At 44.5% G+C, this 21,094-nt stretch overlaps 1 protein-coding gene across 1 annotated transcript in view; it reads right to left on the bottom strand.

Annotated features, from left to right (window-relative positions):
* LOC144503084 (tetratricopeptide repeat protein 16-like) overlaps window positions 1–18,313 on the bottom strand; it is a 58,653-nt gene extending 40,340 nt beyond the window's left edge. Inside the window, 5 exon segments of the mRNA XM_078227585.1 lie at window positions 3–65; window positions 3,075–3,165; window positions 8,154–8,335; window positions 12,208–12,350; window positions 18,223–18,313. Coding sequence (XP_078083711.1) covers window positions 3–65; window positions 3,075–3,165; window positions 8,154–8,335; window positions 12,208–12,282 — 411 coding nt within the window. The 5' untranslated portion in view covers window positions 12,283–12,350; window positions 18,223–18,313.
* Window positions 18,314–21,094: the final 2,781 nt, after the last annotated feature.

Genomic DNA, 21,094 nt, shown 5'->3' with positions numbered 1-21,094 from the left:
ACAATAGAAGATTGGAAATCTCCGATATGGAGATATGCCTCAGCCCTTCTCAAATAAAACTCTTTCTGCAATGAGCAAGGGATTCAAAATCAGATTTCAGACTACAATCTGTAAATATCAATGCATAGATTCACAATAAATACGTTCAGTCATTAAGTAATCACTACTTTCATGAAAAATTCACAATACAACGCAAATGTGTTGGTACGTCCAATTGAATTGGTCACAGAATGCAGACATATATATCTGTAAAGCAATTTCATAGAATCATAGAATCCCTACAGAGTAGAAGGAGGCCCTTCGGCCCATCGAGTTTGCATCGACCACAATCCTACCCAGACCCTATCCCCGTAACCCCACATATTTACCCTGCTAATCCCCCTGACACTAAGGGTCAATTTAACCACGGCCAATCAACCTAACCTGCATATCTTTGGACTGTGGGAGGAAAGCAGAGCACCCAGCGGAAACCCACACAGACACGGGGAGAACGTGCAAACTCCGCACAGTCAGTGACCCGAGGCCGGAATCGAACCCAGGACCCTGGCGCTGTAAGGCAGCAGTGCTAACCACTGTGCCGCTCACTCGTATTTCACTCATATTCCTTCTGATAATGTAAATTGTATTATCATAATGAAGTTTGCATTGTGTTATTTGTCTTTGTTGGAAGATCCTGTATCTTTCCTTATTGCAGGATAATTCCAGAAAGAGTGTGGTTGGATTATATAATTGTTAATCCAGTTGTGTTAAAACAGTGTGCCCTTGGTTCATATGTGTGTTGAAGAGGTTTGTACATGACATAAGCAAAATATGCACACAGAAAGATCTCCCAAAGAGTAAGGTCTTTATTTACCACCGCCAGTAAAGGTTTATTCCCATACAGTCACCACAACTCAGCTAAACATCTTTCCTTGAATATCTTTTCCCTTTCATCTCAGTTCCATTGTTCTCAAATACCTCTTTGAATTCATCTTCTCAAAATATAAATATATTTCATGTTTTTCTATTTTGTCTGTACTTTCAGGTCAATAAAATTCAAATACCTTCCCTCTGTTTACTTGCAACCTTTGTAAGTTGTAAAAGTTTCTTGGCATTTCCAAATCCCCTTTGAAATTCAACAGCTGAAAAGCCAAGTCCCTTATCTTATGATGCAAATTTTAGATCCAACCTATTTACCTGTATTTCAAACACACCTTAACCTTTCATTACTAATGCATGATCCTAACACCTCCACCCTTTTATCTCTCAGTTCTCACAGACATACCATCTCTATTAACCTCCCCTTGTATAATTAATCATGGGCGGCATGGTGGCACAACGGTTAGCACTGCAGCTTCACAGCGCCAAGGACCCGGGTTCGATTCCAGTCTTGAGTGACAGTCTGTGTGGAGTTTGTACATTCTCCCCGTGTCTACATGGATTTGCTCCGGTTGGAGTGCTCCGGTTTCCTCCCACAGTCCAAAGTTGCAGGTTAGGTGGATTGGCCATGTTAAATTGCACCTTAGTGCCCTAAGATTTGTCAGTTAGCGGAATTAGTGGGGTTAGTATGTGGGGTTATGGGGATAGGGCAGGGGCTGGGCCTGGGTAAGACACTCTGTCGGAAAGTCGGTGCAGACTCAATGCAGACATGCCTTTTGCACCGTTTTGCATTCTCACAACCAAGTCCAATGGGAGAGCTGGTGGGAGATACGATGGGCCAAATTCCCTCCTTCTGTGTTGTAAATCTCTCAAATCTTAGTGTTGCAAACCTCAACCATTTGATCTCCTGAGGGAGAATTATTGCTCAATAATTGCTGAACAATCAAATTGGAATATAGTGTTCAATTCTGGTCGCCACACTACCAGAAGGATGTGGAGGCTTTGGGGAGGGTACAGAAAAGATTTACCAGGATGTTGCCTGGTATGGGGGGCATTAGCTATGAGGAGAGGTTGGAGAAACTTGGTTTGTTCTCACTGGAACTATGAAGGTTGAGGGGCGACCTGATAGAAGTCTACAAGTTTATGAGGGGCATGGACAGAGTGGATAGTCAGAAGCTTTTTCCCAGGGTGGAAGAGTCAATTACTAGGGGGCATAGGTTTAAGGTGCGAGGGGCAAGGTTTAAAGGAGATGTACGAGACAATTATTTTTACACAGAGGGTGATGGGTGCCTGGAACTCGCTGCCAGGGGAGGTAGTGGAAGCAGATACGATAGTAACCTTTAAGGAGCGTCTGGACAAATACATGAATAGGATGGGAATAGAGGGATATGGTCCCCGAAAGGGTAGGGGCTTTAGTTCAGTCGGGCAGCATGGTCGGTGCAGGCTTGGAGGGCCGAAGGGCCTGATCCTGTGCTGTAATTTTCTTTGTTCTAACGAAGTGAGGTTTCAGAATACTTCTCCATCCTCATTTGCACCATTCATCTCTGGATTACTGCCCTTTATGAGCAATATTTTGCCATCTCCTTCTCCCTATCTTACTTCTCCATTCAGTCCCATTCTCAGCAGGGAACCATTGTGCCAAGGGAGAGTTTGATCCTTCGAGTCTACCTCCTCCATACCAAACACATCCCAATCAAATACTGTCAGATTCAATTCTTATTTTAAGGAACTAAGTAATACAGACTCAACTATTCTTTTTTCCCTCTGGGAGTTTGTTATTTCTAATCTATAGTTTCATTTGAAGTCTGCTAGCTTTAAACCTGCATTATCTGGTATTGTCTTTGTAAGTTGGATCAAATGGCCACTTAAATCAACATCCTCATTGCCTCAAGACATGGATCAAGTTCTCACCATAACCACTCTCCGCTGTCAAAAATAAAATATTCTTGCCGTAATGACTCAGGAAGCCTGACTGGAAAGGAACATAGTTTATAACAGAATGCAAAGTAACACCACAACCGTGGTGTACACACACGGGTCCCTGCCTGGGGCTACAGTTTCAGCAGGCCCAGTCCTGGGCCTGTCTCATAAAAGGCTCAGGTAATGAGTTCTAGCTGGGCAGGCCACTCATGGCCTGTTACCAAGGGAACTCGTACTCAACAAAGCGAGATCAATCAGTGATTCTCCATGGACCTCGTGGGTGTTATCACACTTACCATCTGAGGATTCAGAGCAATAGCTCGACTAAATGAAATCACAGCTTCCTCCAGTTTCCCAGACGTAAGAAGCCTCCTTCCTTCCTCACACCTGTTAAAACAAGATAAACTTGTGAAATAGATGTCCAATATACAGGATTCTATCCATTCAGCACAACTGTCTATTGCTTTCCATTTGCAAAGAGTGAAACCTTCCATTTAAACAGTGCCTAACACACCCTCAGAATATCCAACTAAATCCTTTGGAGTATAGTCAGTATTTGTATGTAACTTCATAGAATCCCTTCAGTACAGAAGGAGGTCATTCAACCCATCACGTCTGTACTGATCACATCCCACCCAGGCCCTATTCCCATAACCCTCCACATTTACTCTGCTAAACCCCCTGACTCTAGGGTCAATTTACCATGGCCAATCAACCTAACCCACACATCTTTGGACTGTGGGAGGAAACCGGAGCACCTGGAGAAAACCCACGCAGACACAGGGAGAAAGTGCAAACTCCAGGCTGGAATTAAACCTGGGTCCCTGGCGCTGTGAGGCAGCAGTGCTAACCACTTTGCCACCGTGCCGCCCTAACAAACTATGTACACATAACAAAATATGTATACAGAAAGATCTCGCAAAGAGTCGTGTCAACTAGGTACAATCATCTTCATCTCCCGCCAACATGAAATCAGAAATGGTACGTTCGCTGAGGACTACGCAGTGTTCAGTACCATTTGAGAATCCTCAGATACTGAAGCAATCTGTGCCCTCATGCAGCAAAAGCTGGACAGTAGTCAGGCATGAGCTGCTAAATGGAAGTAATGTTCACATCTCACGAGTGCCGGATAATGACAATCTCTAACAACAGAAAATCTAACCATCTCCTCCTGATGTTCAACTACAGTACCATCACTGAATCCCCACCATCAACATCCTGGGGGCTACCAGTGAACAGAAACTGAACTGAACTTGGCCTGGGTGGGATGTGATCAGTACAGACTTGATGGCTCGAATGGCCTCCTTCTGTACTGAAGGGATTCTATGAAGCTACATACAAATACTGACTATACTCCAAAGGATTTAGTTGGATATTCTGAGAGTGTGTTAGATACTGTTTAAACGGAAGGTTTCACTCTTTGCAAATGGAAAGCCCAGTTTGCCACTTTGGCTCCAGAGTGGGTCAAATACTGGGAATTCTGTGGTGAGTTACTCACCCCTGATTCCCCAAAGCCTGTCCACAAGTCAGGAGTGTGATAGAGTGTTCTCCAATTGGATGAGTGCACCTTCAATAAAATTCGAGAAGCTCAACACCATCCAAGGCAAAGCAGTCCAGTTGAAAGACATCCCATCCACCACCCCAAACGTTCGCTCCCTCCACCACCGATGCACAGCAGCAGCCGTGTGTACCATCTACAAGATGCACTGCAGCAACTCACCAACTTTCCTGGAACAACACCTTCCAAACCCACAGCCTCTACCACCGAGAAACATAAAGGCTCAGTGACTGCAAGTTCCCCTCCAAGTCATCACCATCCTGACATGGAATTGTATCACTGTTCCGTCACCGTCAATGGGTCAATGTCCAGGAACTCTTTTCTTAACAGCACTGTGGGTTCACCTACACCACACGGACAGCCGTGATTCGAGAAGGCAGCTCACCACCCCCTTCTCAAGGGCAATTAGGGTTGGGTGACAAATGCTGGCCTGGCCAGTGACACCCACAACCCATGAAAGAATAAAACAAAAAACAGTAAATGAGATGACTTCACTAAATCATCTGTATTTGATGGTGTTGGCTGTTGCTTCCCTGACACAAGTAAAAACATTCCTTCAATGAGTGGCATGAGATTGTTTACAATCATCTGGTCAGGCAGAGAGAGGCTTTGTTAAACATCAGAAAGAGAAGCATCTCCAACAATGCAGCATTCCTTCAATATTGCAAAGGCATCACAAGCTCACGTTTACAATGGAAGGCTCAAAGGCAAGAGTGTCACTACTGAGACAAGCTGTCGCAATTCACTGTTAAAATAGTTTAACAATGCGCATTGGCCCCATCAGCTGCTTTAGATCTGACATTATTCTCCATCGTTTGGCCATAAAAGATCAGATCTGTTCAACCTTCAGCTGAGTTCTGGGAATGAAAGGATTATGAGGAGAGATTATACAGTTTGGGCTTGTACTTGCTGGTTTAGAAGGATGAGCGGGGATCTGATCGAGGTATATAAAATTCTAAAAGGGGTTGATAAATTAAATGTAGACCAAATGCTTCCTCTTATGGGGCAATCTAGAACAAGAGGTCACAGGTATAGGTTGAGAGGCAGTAGATTTAAAACTGAGATGAGGAAGAACTACTTCTCACAGAGGGTGGTGAATTTGTGGAACTCGCTGCCCCAGAGCATGGTGGAGTCTGAATCGTTATATGTTTTCAAGGAGATAGATATATTTCTGATAAAAAAATGGGTTAAAGGGATCCGGGGAACAGGTAGGAAGGTGGATTTGAGACCAGGAAGAGATCAGCCATGATCTGATTGAGTGTCAGAGCAGGCGCAAAGGGCTGAATTGCCTATTTCTGCTCCTAATTCCTATGTTCCTGTGAGTTAGAATATTGGATTGGTCTGTAACACATCCTTTACATCCAGTCCTCTCCTTACACTGTCACTTTCATTCAGTGGAAATTCTCCCCAGCTTTTGTATAGCATTATGGCCGTAGAATGGGGGGAGTTAGCTCTGATTCTGTCACCCACTTCCTGAACTCAGCTTTACACAGTTGTTGCCAAATGCCTCCACACAGAGGTGGGAAATAGCAGAGAAAACGGGAGAGGAAGATATCAGAAAGGAGAAGGAGGACGTGAAACACCTTGACGATCCCATCAAAGACCCTGAAGTAATCACATCCTAAATTACTTGCGTCAAATAAATGAGGATGCCAAAGAACGCTGCAAAGCACATATCTCTTGCACTTGAGTTAATGTGAGTTCTTCTATGAGATATTTCAGGACAACATAGAACCATAGAAAAGTTACAGGAGGCCATTCGGCCCATCTGGTCCATGCCAGCCCGAGGACACCCAGGTGCCCTTTCTAATCCCACCTTCCTGCACCCGGCCCATAGCCCTGTAGCTTACAGCACTTAACACGAGTATTGATTTGCTGTAATTTAGAGAATTTGGCATTCAAAGAGGTCCCATGTGTGATATACTTTCATGACGCAGAGTGAGGAGTCTTGTGGAACTAGTATCCAAATGTATTTGATAGTCAGAGAGGAATTTCCCAGAATATTTCCCCACTGTATTATCAGAGGTTTTTGTTTGCCTCTCCCAAGGCTGGCTGGTGTGTGAGGAGCATTTGGCCTCAGACTGTCCAGTTGCAATATATCTGATCAGGACAGCCTCAATTGACCAATCTTTTACTATCTGTTATTTTCTGATGTTTATAAGGTCACATTAACAGAACTTAAAGTGGAACTAAAGTCTAAAGTGGAGCCCTTCCCTCTCAAATGACATGTATCTTTAAGTGTGAGTGACATAAATGTGAATTTCCTGTAAGGGCTCCATTTACTGCAGTAAATTATAGTTCAGTTCCACCGTTTACCTTCTGGTGAAACGTCGCAAACGGCAAAACCACAAACGACAAACATACTTTATAATTGGGAGTCAAGTAGATAGGTTCCAGGGTCATCCTAAATGTTTACACGTGGAATGGATCAAAGGCAATTAAAACTATTTTTAAAAATAAATTTAAAGAGAAATTTACTGGAGATATTGGCTGGTATTTTACGACCTCGCTCGGGTGAGGCTCGTAAAATCCTGCCCGAGGCCAACGGAGAATTCCGTTCTGCGAGCCACGCCCACCCCTATACCGGGGCTGGCGAAGCGGTTAAATTCCAGCCCTGTAAAAGTTGTCACATTTATAGTACTTTACTTGAGAGTGGAGGGGGATTGCGATCAGGAACTAAATCGCAGCTTTGACAAAGGGTCGTCGAAACGTCAGCTCTTTTCTCTCCTTACAGATGCTGCCAGACCTGCTGAGACTTTCCAGCGTTTTCTCTTTTGGTTTCAGATTCCAGCATCCGCAGTAAGTTGCTTTTATTAAATCACAGCAGCAAGGAACGCCCACTGGGCAGATGACACACGCTCAAGTGCACACTTTTACTCAAGACTCAAGATCAGCTTCTTCCCTGCTGCCATCAAGACTTTTGAATGGACCTACCTTGCATTAAGTTGATCTTTCTCTACACCCTAGCTATGACTGTAACACTACATTCTGCACTCTCTCGTTTCCTTCTCGATGAACGGTATGCTTTGTCTGTATAGCGCGCAAGAAACAATATTTTTCACTGTGTACCAATAAATGTGACAATAATAAATCAAATCCAATCCAGGAAATACACCATGGATACCTGGACTGGAATTTCCCAGTTGTTCACGTCCACTGCAATGAACGGAGATTCGGCGGAGTGCTAATTTTCCCATTCTCGCTTGCCCTGGCAGTGGGGCGTGAATGGCTGGAAAATTCCGGCCCTGTCGTTTTTACTTCATTTAGGCGGCTTTTCTTTTATTTTTGGAATTTTCTGAAGATGGCTTCTATTTTGGCCCATAACGCGTGAACTAGTGAACATAGACTTTTGGAATAAAAACAGAAAATGCTGGATAAACTCAACAGGTCTGACACCATCTGTGGAGAGAGAAACAGAGTTAACGTTGAGTTCATATGACCGCTCGACAGAACTGAAGAGGGGGAGAAATGTAAGGAATGATATAGTTGGAGAGGCAGTTGGAGGAGGTGGGGCAGGGATAGGTCGCAGCAAAGGGGAGATTGACAAAGGTGTCATATGGACTCGAAACGTTGACTCTGTTACTCTCTCCTCAGATGCTGCCAGACCTGCTGAGTTTATTCAGCATTTTCTGCTTTTGTTTCAGATTTCCAGCATCCACAGTATTTTGCTTTTATTTGCAGGGATAAGTGAATTCGCGAAAGAGGAAGTCACGAACCCTGGGACTTCATTGTATTGTCACCAAACTAAAATGTCACTAAGCAGAGAAACATGTAAAACAAATCGCGGCCTCTTGGGACGTTCATTTCAACCACTCACCGTTCTTTAGCCCGATTGTTTATTATGTCCGAAAAGTCGCATCTTTTCTCAACAAAGCCTTCCAGGTGAAAAGTTCCACTGGATCCAAAAAGGTTTTGTCGTGCTTTCGCTGTGGCTGCTTCCAGTTGCTCCTCAGACAAAGCTGTGGAGAACACAGAAAAGCCTGGCATGAAGTCATCAATCTGTGGAATGAAAACACTTAATTGTTAAGAGACTTGGGTTAAATACAACATCGAAAGTGTATGTTTGTCCCGGTCTTTGGTAATTGAAACAATTGACGAACCCTTTGGGTGTGTTTACTTAAAGAGCAAATAATGGGCTCGCCAACAGATGCTTGTTATGTAGAACGTTGATGTGGAGATGCCGGCGTTGGGCTGGGGTAAGCACAGTAAGAAGCACAGTAAGTAGCACAGTGAGAAGGGCGGCACGGTAGCACAGTGGTTAGCACTGTTGCTTCACAGCTCCAGGGACCTGGGTTCGATTCCCAGCTTGGGTCACTGTCTGTGTGGAGTTTGCACATTCTCCCCGTGTCTGCATGGGTTTCCTCTGGGTGCTCCGGTTTCCTCCCACAGTTCAAAGATGTGCGGGTTAGGTTGATTGGCTATGCTAAAATTGCCCCTTAGTGTCCTGAGATGTGAAGGTTAGAGGGATTAGCGGGTAAATATGTGGGGGTAGGGCCTGGGTGGGATTGTGGCCGGTGCAGACTCGATGGGCAAAATGGCCTCTTTCTGCACTGTAGGATTTCTATGATTTCTATGAAGTCTCACAACACCAGGTTACAGTCCAACAGGTTTATTTGGTAGCACAAGCCACAAGCTTTCGGAGCGCTGCCCCTTCATCAGGTGAGTGGGAGTTCTGTTCTGTAGAACATTGCCAAGGCTTACAGGTCAGCAAAATCTCAGGATTGCTTACTCATTTATTTACTGAGTTATCTCATCTCAGAGTATTGGCAATGAGTTATATGTAACAATTGGCTTTTGAGTCCATGGGTTCGGAAAGGGGGGAAAGGTAAAATCAGCCAAAGTTTCTGCTCCTGATCACTTTCCAGTGAATGTGCTGAATTCAAGAGAGTGTTAGATGATTACTTGAATAGAAAACAATGTGCAGGGATATGGGGAGAAGGCACGGGAAAGGCACTAAGCCACAATGTTCATTTGGAGAGCCAGTGCAGATACGATGGGTCAAATGGCCTCCTTCTGTAGCGTAACTAATTCGGTGATGGGAAGCGTGTCTGTGAAGCAGTTAAGATATTCTTACGCAGTTGTGATACTGCCAAAGGCAAAGGGTTTATCAGAACTCATTGTCCAGAATCACATGAAAACGGCAAATTAGCAACCCAGCTGAAGGCTGTTGGCACTCAGAACATTAGCCCAGTGCCAATTATAGGTGTTGCTTGAGGGGAGAAAAGAATGAAAGTGACTGGTATCGCTGGGCTGCTGTTCAATGCTTCCTCGCAGTTATTTCAGGAAGGCATTGATGAAAGCAAGTTATCTACTGCCTCTGACCAACAGATGGTGCACAACAAAGGTAGGAATTCAGTGGAGGTACAGCTTCACAAAAACAATCATCTTCGGAAACCTCAACTTAATTTATCCATAGAATCATAGAAACCCTACAGCACAGAAAGAGGCCATTCGGCCCATCGAGTCTGCACCGACCACAATCCCACCCCAGGCCCTATCCCTACAAGCCCATACATTTACCCTGCTAATCCCTCTAACCTACGCATCTCAGGACACTAAGGGGCAATTTAGAATGGTCAATCAACCTAACCCGCACATCTTTGGACTGTGGGAGGAAACCGGAGCACCCGGAGGAAACCCACGCAGACACGAGGAGAATGTGCAAACTCCACACAGACAGTGACCCAAGCCGGGAATCGAACCCAGGTCCCTGGAGCTGTGAAGCAGCAGTGCTAACCACTGTGCTACCGTGCCGCATCTTTGGTTTATAGCCCATGGTAGCTTTACATAACGAAAACGTGTCAATCTTAATCTCGAAAGTTTCAAGTTTCGAGAATCCACAGCTTTTTGAGGTGGGGGGGTTTTCGATTTCCACTATCTTTTGTGTGCTAAGGTGTTTCCTGATTTTATTTAAAATAGCCTAAATGTAATTTTAAGACTGTCCCCCCACCCGAGGAAATTATCTCTTTTTATATATCTTATTGGATCCTTCCTTTTATCATTTGAGTATAGGGATAGAGATATTTTGCTGCAACTGTATTGGGTGTTGGTGAGGCCACACCTGGAGTATTGTGTACAGCTTCGGTGTCCTTATCTGAGGAAGGTTGTCCTTGCTATAGAGGGAGTACTGAGAAGGTTTACTAGGCTGATTCCTGGGATGGCAGGTCTGTCGTATGAGGACAGACTAAGTCAGTTAGGGTTACATTCACTGGAGTTTAGAAAAGTGAGAGGGGATCTCATAGAAACTTACAAAATTCTAACAGGGTTAGACAGGGTAGATTCAGAAAGAATGTTCCCAATGGTGGGGGAGTCCAGAACTAAGGGTCATACTTTGAGGATAAGGGGTAAACCTTTTAGAAATGAGGTGAGGAGAAATTTCTTCACCCAGAGGGTAGTGAACATGTGGGATTCACTACCACAGAATGTAGTTGAGGCCAAAACGTTGTCAGATTTCAAGAAGAAATTAGATATAGCTCTTGGGGCTAAAGGGGTGAAGGGATCTGGGAGGAAGGGAGATCAGGATATTGAATTTGATGATCAGCCATGATCAAGATGAATGGTGGAGCAAGCTCAGAGGGCTGAATGGCCTACTCCTGCTTCTAGTTTCTGTGAAAGACCCCCAATAGATCATGCATTAATCAACTGGAGGGGGGACAAACAATTTCTGCAACCTGCCCTCAAACGTTAACCCTTTAAGCATGGTCTGCTGAATTTGGTTTGTACGCACTCTATGTGTGATGGCAAAGATAAGCCTGATGTTTAATGCAGTGAGGGCTACGTGAAAGACTTTTAATGTATTCTAGATTAGTTCTGGACTAATCAAACGTATTTGTAGATTTGTTACGATCAAATGACTGCAAACAGAATTGCAGCGACATTCAGGCTGTGTTGTTTGGAAGTAGCACTGAAGCAAATAGAAATCAAAAATGATCATTTAATTTCAGGCAGCTGGAATTTTAAAAAAAAATTATTTATTTATAAAAAATTATTTTTAGGATGGACGTGAGGAGACATTTCTTCACCCAAAGAGCGGTAATCCTGTGGAATTCATTACCACAGGAAGTAGTTGATGCCAAAACATTGAATGTATTCAAGAGGCGGCTGGATATAGCACTTGGGGCGAATGGGATCAAAGGGAAAAAGCAGGATTAGGCTGTTGAGTTGGACGATCAGCCATGCTGGTGATGAATGGTGGAGAGGCTCGAAGGGCCGAATGGCCTCCTCCTATCTTCTATGTTTCTATTCCGTTCGTAAAGTTTTAAGTTTATTTATTAGTTTCACAAGTAGGCTTACATTAACACTGTAATTAAGTTACTGTGAAAATCCCCCAGTCGTCACAGTCCAGCGCCAGTTTGGGTACACTGAGGGAGAATTTAGCATGGCCATTGTACCTAACCAGCACATCTTTCAGACTGTGGGAGGAAACCGGAGCACCCGGAGGAAACCCACGCAGACATGATGCAGACTCCACACAGGCAGTGGCCCAAGCCGGGAATCGAACCCAGGTCCCTGGTGCTGTGAGACAGCAGTGCTAACCATTGTGTCACCGTGCCGCCAAAGCTACAAAGTCAATGTGCAGAGTGGACAGGGCAAGCCCTTAATCCATCTCCTTGCTTGCTCCAAAAATTCATGGTCCCCACATGGGAGACATACAAGATCCAAGGTGAGAAGAAAAGGCATTGCACCTGATTCTGGGCTTGATCTTAGCCAAAAGGCTGGTGAGTTACACATCATGTGGGTGATTTAAATTTGAACTGGTGACCATGTTGTGGAGCCAATTGCTGTTGTGTTCATCGGTTCATGACCAATAATATTACACAGATTGTTGGGTAAAACTTTATTTGCTAAACAGTTGAAAGCTTTTTTTTTACCTTCATCAAACACTGCATCTGATCTTCCAATGGGTTCTGCTCCTCAGCTTGCTCCATGCTTGTATTAGTCTCCATTAGATTTTCTCCAACTTGTCCTTTTTTTTTAAAGACTGGAAAGGTGCAGGAATCAGCTACCGCCTAACCTATAATTAAAAAATCAGCGACTGAAAAGCTACTGTTTTCCAAAAAAAAGTTCCAAAATGCATTTCCTGATTTCATTCCTGAATGGCTTAAGTTCAATTTCTGATATGCCTCCTTGATCTGCATTTCCCCATCAGTGGACATGTTCTCCCAGTGACTGAACTGGTAACGCTTTGGGCTCGAGTCTACAGGAAGGATGCTGTCAGCTCTGATGTCCAAATCTCTACCTCTGCAGAACTCTTGTAGGTGCCATCAACGACAAGATGAGGTCACATACCAACCGACTCAAGAACAGCTTCTTCCCTGCTGACTTTTGATTGCAACTACCTCGCACTAAGTTGATCTTTCATTAAACCCTAGCTATAACTGTAATACTACGTTCTGCACTTTCTCCTTTTCTTCTCTATCTCCGGTATGCTTTGTTTGTATAGCGCGCAAGAAATAATACTTTTCACTGTATCCCAATACATGTGACAATAATAAATCAAACCAAATCAAAGATTTTATTAAGTTACCTGTGATATCCACCTGTTGGATTGCAGCATTAGTTAAAAGTGTGGATATATTTTTAAAATGAGTTTGTCAAATTTCATTTTCCAAATTGAAACTTCTGCACTTCGAACTTATAAACAGTGGAAATATGAGATGAAAGGTTGTGGTGTACAACTGTCCTTTAAATATCGCAAAATAGATGATCTGGACACAAAATAGTTGCTCCAGTCCCAATATAAAAGTTTATGTATCAGTGTCACAAACAGGCTTACAGTAACACTGCAATGAAGCTACTGTGAAAATCCCCTCGTCGCCACACTCTGGCGCCTGTTCGGGTACACTGTGGGAGAATTTAGCATGGCCAGTGCACCTAACCAGCACATCTTTCGCTCTGTTTTAGATTTATTTATTTATTAGTGTCACAAGTAGGCTTACATTAACACTGCAATGAAGTTACTGTGAAAATCCCCTAATTGCCACACTCCGGCGCCTGTTCAGGTACACTGAGGGAGAATTTAGCATGGCCAATGCACCTAACCAGCATGAATTTGGAATGTGGGAGGAAACTGGAGCACATGGAAGAAACCCACGCAGACATGGGAAGAACATGAAGGCGCCGCACAGACAGCGATCCAAGCCGGGAATCGAACCCAGTCCCTGGTGCTGTGAGGCAGCAGTGCTAACCACTGTGCCACGGAGATGTGCGGGTTAGGTAGATTGGCCATGCTGAATTGCCCCTTAGTTTCAGGGGGATTAGCCAGGTAAATACGCAAGGTTACGGGGATAGGGCAGGATTGTTATCAATGCAGGTTCGATGGATTGAATGGCCTCCTTCTGCACTGTAGGGATTAGAAACATACAAACATAAAAAATAGGTGCAGGATTAGGCCATTCGGCCCTTCAAGCCTGCATCACCATTCATAAGAACATAAGAACTAGGAGCAGGAGTAGGCCATCTGGCCCCTCGCGCCTGCTCCGCCATTCAATAAGATCATGGCTGATCTTTTCATGGACTCAGCTCCACTTACCCACCTGCTCACCATAACCCTTAATTCCTTTACTGTTCAAAAATTTATCTATCCTTGCCTTAAAAACATTCAATGAGGTAGCCTCAACTGCTTCACTGGGCAGGGAATTCCACAGATTCACAACTCCTTGTGTGAAGAAGTTCCTCCTCAACTCAGTCCTAAATCAGCTTCCCCTTATTTTGAGGCCGTTCCCCCCAGTTCCAGTTTCACCTGCCAGTGGAAACAGCTTCCCTGCTTCTATCTTAAATTTAAACACGTCAAAAGGAACTAATTACAGGTACCTGTATGTGTTATTCAGTCTTACTTCACTCGTCATTTTCTTTACTCTATTCCCTTCATAATCTTATATGTTTCTATAAGATCTCCCCTCATTCTTCTGAATTCCAATGAGTATAGCCCCAGTCTATTCAGTCTCTCCTTATAAGCCAACCTTCTCAACTCTGGAATTAACCTAGTGAATCTCCTCTGCACCCCCTCCAGTGCCAGTATATCCTTTCTCAAGTAAGGAGACCAAAACTGTATACAGTACTCCAGGTGTGGCCTCACCAGCACCTTATACAGCTGCAACATAACCTCGCTGTTTTTAAACTCCATCCCTCTAGCAATGAAGGACAAAATTCCATTGCCTTCTTAATTACCTGCTGCATCTGCAAACCAACTCCTTGAGATTCCTGCACAAGGACACCCAAGTCCCTCTGCATAGCAGCATGCTGCAATCTTTTACCATTTAAATAATAGTCCATTTTGCTGTTATTCCTACCAAAATGGATGACCTCACATTTACCAACATTGTACTCCATCTGCCAGACCCTCGTCCACTATCTATATCTCTTTGCAGACTTTCAGCATTCTCTGCACACTTTGCTCTGCCACTCATCTTAGTGTCATCTGCGAATTTTGACACACTACACTTGGTCCCCAACTCCAAATCATCTATGTAAATCGTAAACAATTGCGGTCCCAACACTGATCCCTGAGGCACACCACTAGTCACTGATCGCCAACCAGAAAAACACCCATTTACCCCCACTCTTTGCTTTCTGTTAGTTAACCAATCCTCTATCCATGCTAATACATTACCTGTAACACCGTACACCTTCATCTTATGTAGCAGTCTTTGGTGCGGCACCTTGTCAAATGCCTTCTGGAAATCCAGATACACCACATCCACAGATTCTCCATTGTGCACTGCACATGTAATGTTCCCAAATAATTCCACCAAATTAGTCAAACATGACCTGCCCTTCATGAACCCAAGTTGCGACTTACCAATGGGACAATTTATTTCCAGATGTCTCGCTATTTCTTCCTTAATGATAGATTCAAGCATTTTCCCTACTACAGAAGTTAAGCTAACCGGCCTATAGATACCCACCTTTTGTCTACCTCCCTTTTTAAACAGTGGCGTCACATTTGCTGTTTTTCAATCTGCGGGAACCACCCCAGAGTCCAACGAATTTTGGTAAATTACCACTAGTGCATTTGCTATTTCTCCCGCCATCTCTTTTAGTACCCTGGGATGCATTCCATCAGGACCAGGAGACTTGTCTACCTTTAACTCCATTAACTTGCCCAACACTACCTCTTTCGTGATAAGGATAGTTTCTAGGTCCTCACCTGCCATAGCCTTCCTGTCATCAATTTTTGGCATGTTATTTGTGTCTTCCACTGTGAAGACCGACACAAAATACCTGTTCAATGCCTCAGCCATTTTCTCATTTCCAGTTATTACACTCCCTTCTCATCCTCTAAAGGACCAATGTTTACTTTAGCCACTCTTTTTCATTTTATATATTTGTAGAAACTTTTGCTTTCTGTTTTTATATCCAGAGCTATTTATTCTCATAATCCATCTTACTTTTCTTTATAACTATTTTTGTGGCTTTCTGTTGACCTTTAAAGATTTCCCAATCCTCTAGGTTCCCACTAATCTATTCATTATGATCATGGTTGATCATGCATTTTCAGTATCCCACTCTCGTTTTCTCTCCATACCCCTTGATCCTTTTAGCCGCAAGGACCACGTCCAGCTCCCACTTGAACATATCTAATGAACTGGCCCCACCAGAATTCCACGGGTTCACAACTCTCTGAGTGAAGAAGTGCTTCCTCATCTTGTCTCCTTCTGAACTTGCTACACTTTTTCTCTCAACCCTGACCCCGCCGACTGTTGTTGTCTGGCGTACGGACTTCTATCTCACAGAGGCTGAGCGCCAAGTCTCGGACGCTTCCTCCTACCTCCGCCTGGACCATGACCCCACCACCGGACATCAAGCCATTGTTTCCAGGATTGTCAATGACCTCATCTCCTCCAGAGATCTTCCCTCCACAGCCTCCAACCTCATAGTCTCCCAATCCCGGACAGCCCGCTTACAAAAAAGGCTCTGACGAAGGGTATTCCAGACTCACAACATTGGCTCTATTCTCTCTCTCTACAGATGCTTTCAGACCAGCTGAGATTTTCCAGCATTTTCTATTGTTTCCTCAACTTAGTTCTGAATGGCTTACCCCTTATTCTTATGATGTGGAGATGCCAGCATTGGACTGGGGTGGGCACAGTAAGAGGTCTCACAACACCAGGTTAAAGTCCAACAGGTTTATTTGGAATCACGAGCTTTCGGAGCGTGGCTACCCCTGTCTACATCAATGGGACGAAGTAGAAGGGGTCGAGAGCTTCAAGTTTTTAGGGGTCCAGATCACTAACAACCTGTCCTGGTTCCCCCCACGCCGACACTATAGTTAAGAAAGCCCACCAACACCTCTACTTTCTCAGAAGACTAAGGAAATTTGGCATGTCAGCTACGACTCTCACCAACTTTTACAGGTGCACCATAGAAAGCATTCTTTCTGGTTGTATCACAGCTTGGTATGGTTCCTGCTCTGCCCAAAACCACAAGGAACTATAAAAGGTCGTGAATGTAGCCCAATCAATCATGCAAACCAGCCTCCCATCCATTGACTCTGTCTGCACGTCCTACTGCCTCGGCAAAACAGCCAGCATAATTAAGAACCCCACATGCTCCAGATATTCTCTCTTCCACCTTCTTCCCTTGGGAAAGAGATACAAAAGTCTGAGGTCACGTACCAACCGACCCAAGAACAGCTTCTTCCCTGCTGCCATCAGACTTTTGAATGGACTCACCTTGCATTAAGTTGATCTTTCTCTAAACCCTAGCTATAATTGTAACACTACATTCTGCACTCTCTCGTTTCCTTCTCTATGGATGGTATGCTTTGTCTATACAGTGCTTAAGAAACAATACTTTTCACTGCATGCTAATACATGTGACAATAATAAATCAAATCAAATCAGGTACTGATGCGCGATATAACTCACGAGGCTAGAGATGCTCGAGGAAATAAAGGCTTTTATTTACTATTACAATGAAGCTACCATATATAGTACACGATCCCAGACTGAAGGGTCCCAGACAGAGCAGTGACCTTTATACCTCTCCCAGGAGGCGGAGCCCGACTGGGATGTACCATAATAACTATAATACAGGTAGAACAACCCAACCCTAACCCCAACAGTAACAAGTAGAACAACCCAACCCTAACCCTAAGGGCGGCACGGTAGCACAGTGGTTAGCACAGCTGCTTCACAGCTCCAGGGTCCCGGGTTCGATTCCCGGCTCGGGTCACTGTCTGTGTGGAGTTTGCACATTCTCCTCGTGTCTGCGTGGGTTTCCTCCGGGTGCTCCGGTTTCCTCCCACAGTCCAAAGATGTGCGGGTTAGGTTGATTGGCCAGGTTAAAATTGCCCCAGACATGCGTAGGTTAGAGGGATTAGCGGGTAAATACGTGGGGGTAGGGCCTGGGTGGGATTGTGGTCGGTGCAGACTCGATGGGCCAAATGGCCTCCTTCTGCACTGTAGGGTTTCTATGTAACCCCAACAGCAACATATATACAGACTCATAGTACTGGCCAGACCCTGGCTCAGTACTACCTGGTGGGAACCAACGATGGTTCACCACAGGTACCCAAAGAGAAAATGCTGGAAAATCTCAGCAGGTCTGGCTGCCAGACCAGCTGAGATTTTCCAGCGTTTTCTCTTTTGGTTTCAGATTCCAGCATCCTCAGTAATTTGCTTTTAAATCGAATCAGGTGACTGGACCCTGGTCAGTCCACTCACTTGATGAAGGGACAGCGCTCCGAAAGCTCATGATTCCAAATAACCCTGTTGGACTTTAACCTGGTGTTGTGAGACTTCTTACTGTATCCTTATTCTTAGACTGTGACCCCTAGTCCTGGACTTCGCCAACAACGAGGACATTCTATAAAGCACACAGCCTCTGTTGGTTTTCAGTAGAGGGGGAACTGGGATAAATCAATGTTACTTTGTATCACTGACCCTTTGAAGCTCCCAGTTGCAGCTACTTTGTTGCAGTGGCTGCAGCTACTTTGTGTCCACCCGCTGGGCGTCTTGTTACTAGGAGGCAACCAGGAGCTGGGGAGGCCGACAGAAACCTGCCTCACCATCCAAAAGGAAAGCTGCAAACCCCACCCCCCAGCAGGGATTTCTCTCCACCTCCTGAGTCTTTCCAACACCTTTTATATTTGTTTCAGATTTCCAACTCCCATAATAGTTTTTGCTTCAAATTGTTGACTGTAGTTGCTGGAGTTTTGGGTTTTAAATTGCCATCATATTCCTAGTAAAGCCATGAATATTCCAACGATTTCCTGTTATTTTACACGATGCTGAATGTTAAAACTAACAAAAAATAAGTAGAATCTTTTTAACTGCATTATTCCACATGATGTGTTGAATGGTTTGTTTCTTTAACCTGGGACAATAGTCACATTTTTTTGAACTCCGCGCTCAATCATAGTCGGCCCTTCTTCGCTCCCAATCTTATTGGTCCGCTTGGAGTCAGCCTCCCCACTCCCATTGGTCAAACAGACTGTCACTCATCCAGTGATCCCGCCCATTGGGCCGTCCCCAATCTGTGATTGGCTACATTGAGTGCTCACTGGCATCACCATGACTACAGCTTGGTGGAAAAAGGGGCTCATCTGCTTCAGGATCTTCTCATTCTTTCATGGGATGTGGCGGCTGGGCCCATTTCAATGTAGGCCAGACTGGCAAACGATGGCAGATTTCCTTCGTAGGAACGTAGGAGTTAGGAGCAGAAGTAGCCAATTCAGCCCTTGGAGCCTGCTCCGCCATTCAATCAGATCATGGCTGATCTCTCCCTGGTCTCAAATCCACCTCCCCCACCTGTTCCCCATATCCCTTTAACCAGTTTTTTAAAAATCAGAAATATATCTCCTTCTTGAAACCATTTAATGATTCAGACTCTGCCACGCTATGGGGCAGCGAGTTCCACAAATTCACCACTCTCTGCGAGAAGTAATTCCATAAGACCATAAGACATAGGAGCAAAGTTAGACCACTCGGCCCATCGAGTCTGCTCCGCCATTCAATTCCTCCCCATCTCAGTTTTAAATCCACCACCATTCAACCTATACCTGTGACCTCTTGTTCTAAAGGAGCAGCGCGGTAGCACTATGGTTAGCACTGCTGCCTCACAACGCAAGGGACCTGGGTTCGATTCCTGGCTTGGGTCGCTGTCTATGCAGAGTCTGCACATTCTCCACATGTCTGCATGGGTTTTCTCCAGGTGCTCCGGTTTCCTCCCAAAGGCGTGCTGGTTAGGTCCATTGGCCATGCTAAATTCTCCCTCAGTGTACCCGAACAGGTACCGGAGTGTGGCGCCCTGGGGATTTTCATTGCAGTAACTTCATTGCAGTGTTAATATAAGCCTAATTGAGTGATTTGAGTGACATTTCAGAGTCAAACACATTGCTGTGGATCTGGAGCCATATATTACGGTATGGGGCGACACGGTGGCACAATGGTTAGCACTACTGCCTCACAGCACCAGGGACCTGGGTTTGATTCCCGGCTTGGGTCGCTGTTTGTTTGGAGTTTGCACATTCTCCCTGTGCCTGCTTGGGTTTCCTCCGGGTGCTCCAGTTTCCCCCCACAGCCCAAAGATGTGCAGGTTATGTGAATTGGCCATGCTAAATTCTCCCTCAGTGTACCTGGACAGGCGCCGGAGTGTGGCGACTCGGGGATTTTCACAGTAACTTAATTGCGGTGTTAATGTAAGTTTACTTGTGACTAATAAATTAACTTTACTTTATATAGGCCAGACCAGGTAAGGGTGGCAGATTTCCTTCCCTAAAAAACATTAGTGAACCAGATGGGTTTTTACAGCAATTGTTGATAGTTGCCATGGTCACTGTCACCATTACCTGACTAGTTTTTAATTCTAGATGCATTAATTGAATTTAAATCCTAACAGCTGTCATGGTGGGGTTTTGAATCCATGGCCCCAGAATATTAAAATAAAAAAGTGCTGGAAAAACTCATCCAGCCTGGCAGCATCTGTGGAGAGAGAAAAACGAGAGTTAACGGTCTGAGTTCAGTGTGACTTCTTGGTCTGAAGAAGAGTGAGATTGGACTCAAAAAATTTAAATCTTGTCTTTTCTCCCAACAGAGCCTGCGAGATCTGCTGAGTTTTTACATAGAACATAGAACAGTACAGCACAGAACAGGCCCTTCGGCCCACGATGTTGTGCCGAGCTTTATCCAGCACTTTTTGTGTTTATTTCAGATTTCCAGCATCTGCAGTATTTTGCTTTTATTCATGTCCAGATAATTAGTCTGAGCCTCTGGATTACTAGTGGTGTTCCCACTGCACAACCATCTTCCTCAATAGTGACTACACTTCAAGAGTATTTCACTAGCTATAAAGCACTTTGGGATATCCTGTGGTCATGAAAAACGCGAAATAAATTCAAATCTTTCTTCTTTAATTACATCTCATTTGAAAAGAAAATAGACATGACTTAATCATGTAACACATCTTCCAGTCCCCATTCATCTGAATTTCTCCCTCACATCAAGAATCCCACCCCCCGCAACACCCCTCTAACCCCCGCCAACACCTGATACCTCCCTTGTAGTGATCGCAAACATCACCTTCTCAATAAATAAAAGCAAATTACTGCAGATGCTGGGATCTGAAACTAAAAGAGAAAATGTCGGAAAATCTCAGCAGGTCTTGCAGCATCTGTAAGGAGAGAAAAGAACTGACCCTTTAAGGGTCACCTGGACTCGAAATGTCGGCTCTTTTCTCTCCTTACAGTTGCTGCCAGACCTGCTGAGATTTTCCAGCGTTTTCTCTTTTGGATCACCTTCTCAATGTTCCCTCATG

This window comes from Mustelus asterias, chromosome 13, assembly GCF_964213995.1.
Source record: "Mustelus asterias chromosome 13, sMusAst1.hap1.1, whole genome shotgun sequence".
Classification (NCBI taxonomy): domain Eukaryota; kingdom Metazoa; phylum Chordata; class Chondrichthyes; order Carcharhiniformes; family Triakidae; genus Mustelus; species Mustelus asterias.
The sequence above is the reverse complement of the archived record's forward strand: the minus strand, read 5'-3'. Positions and strand labels throughout refer to the sequence as shown.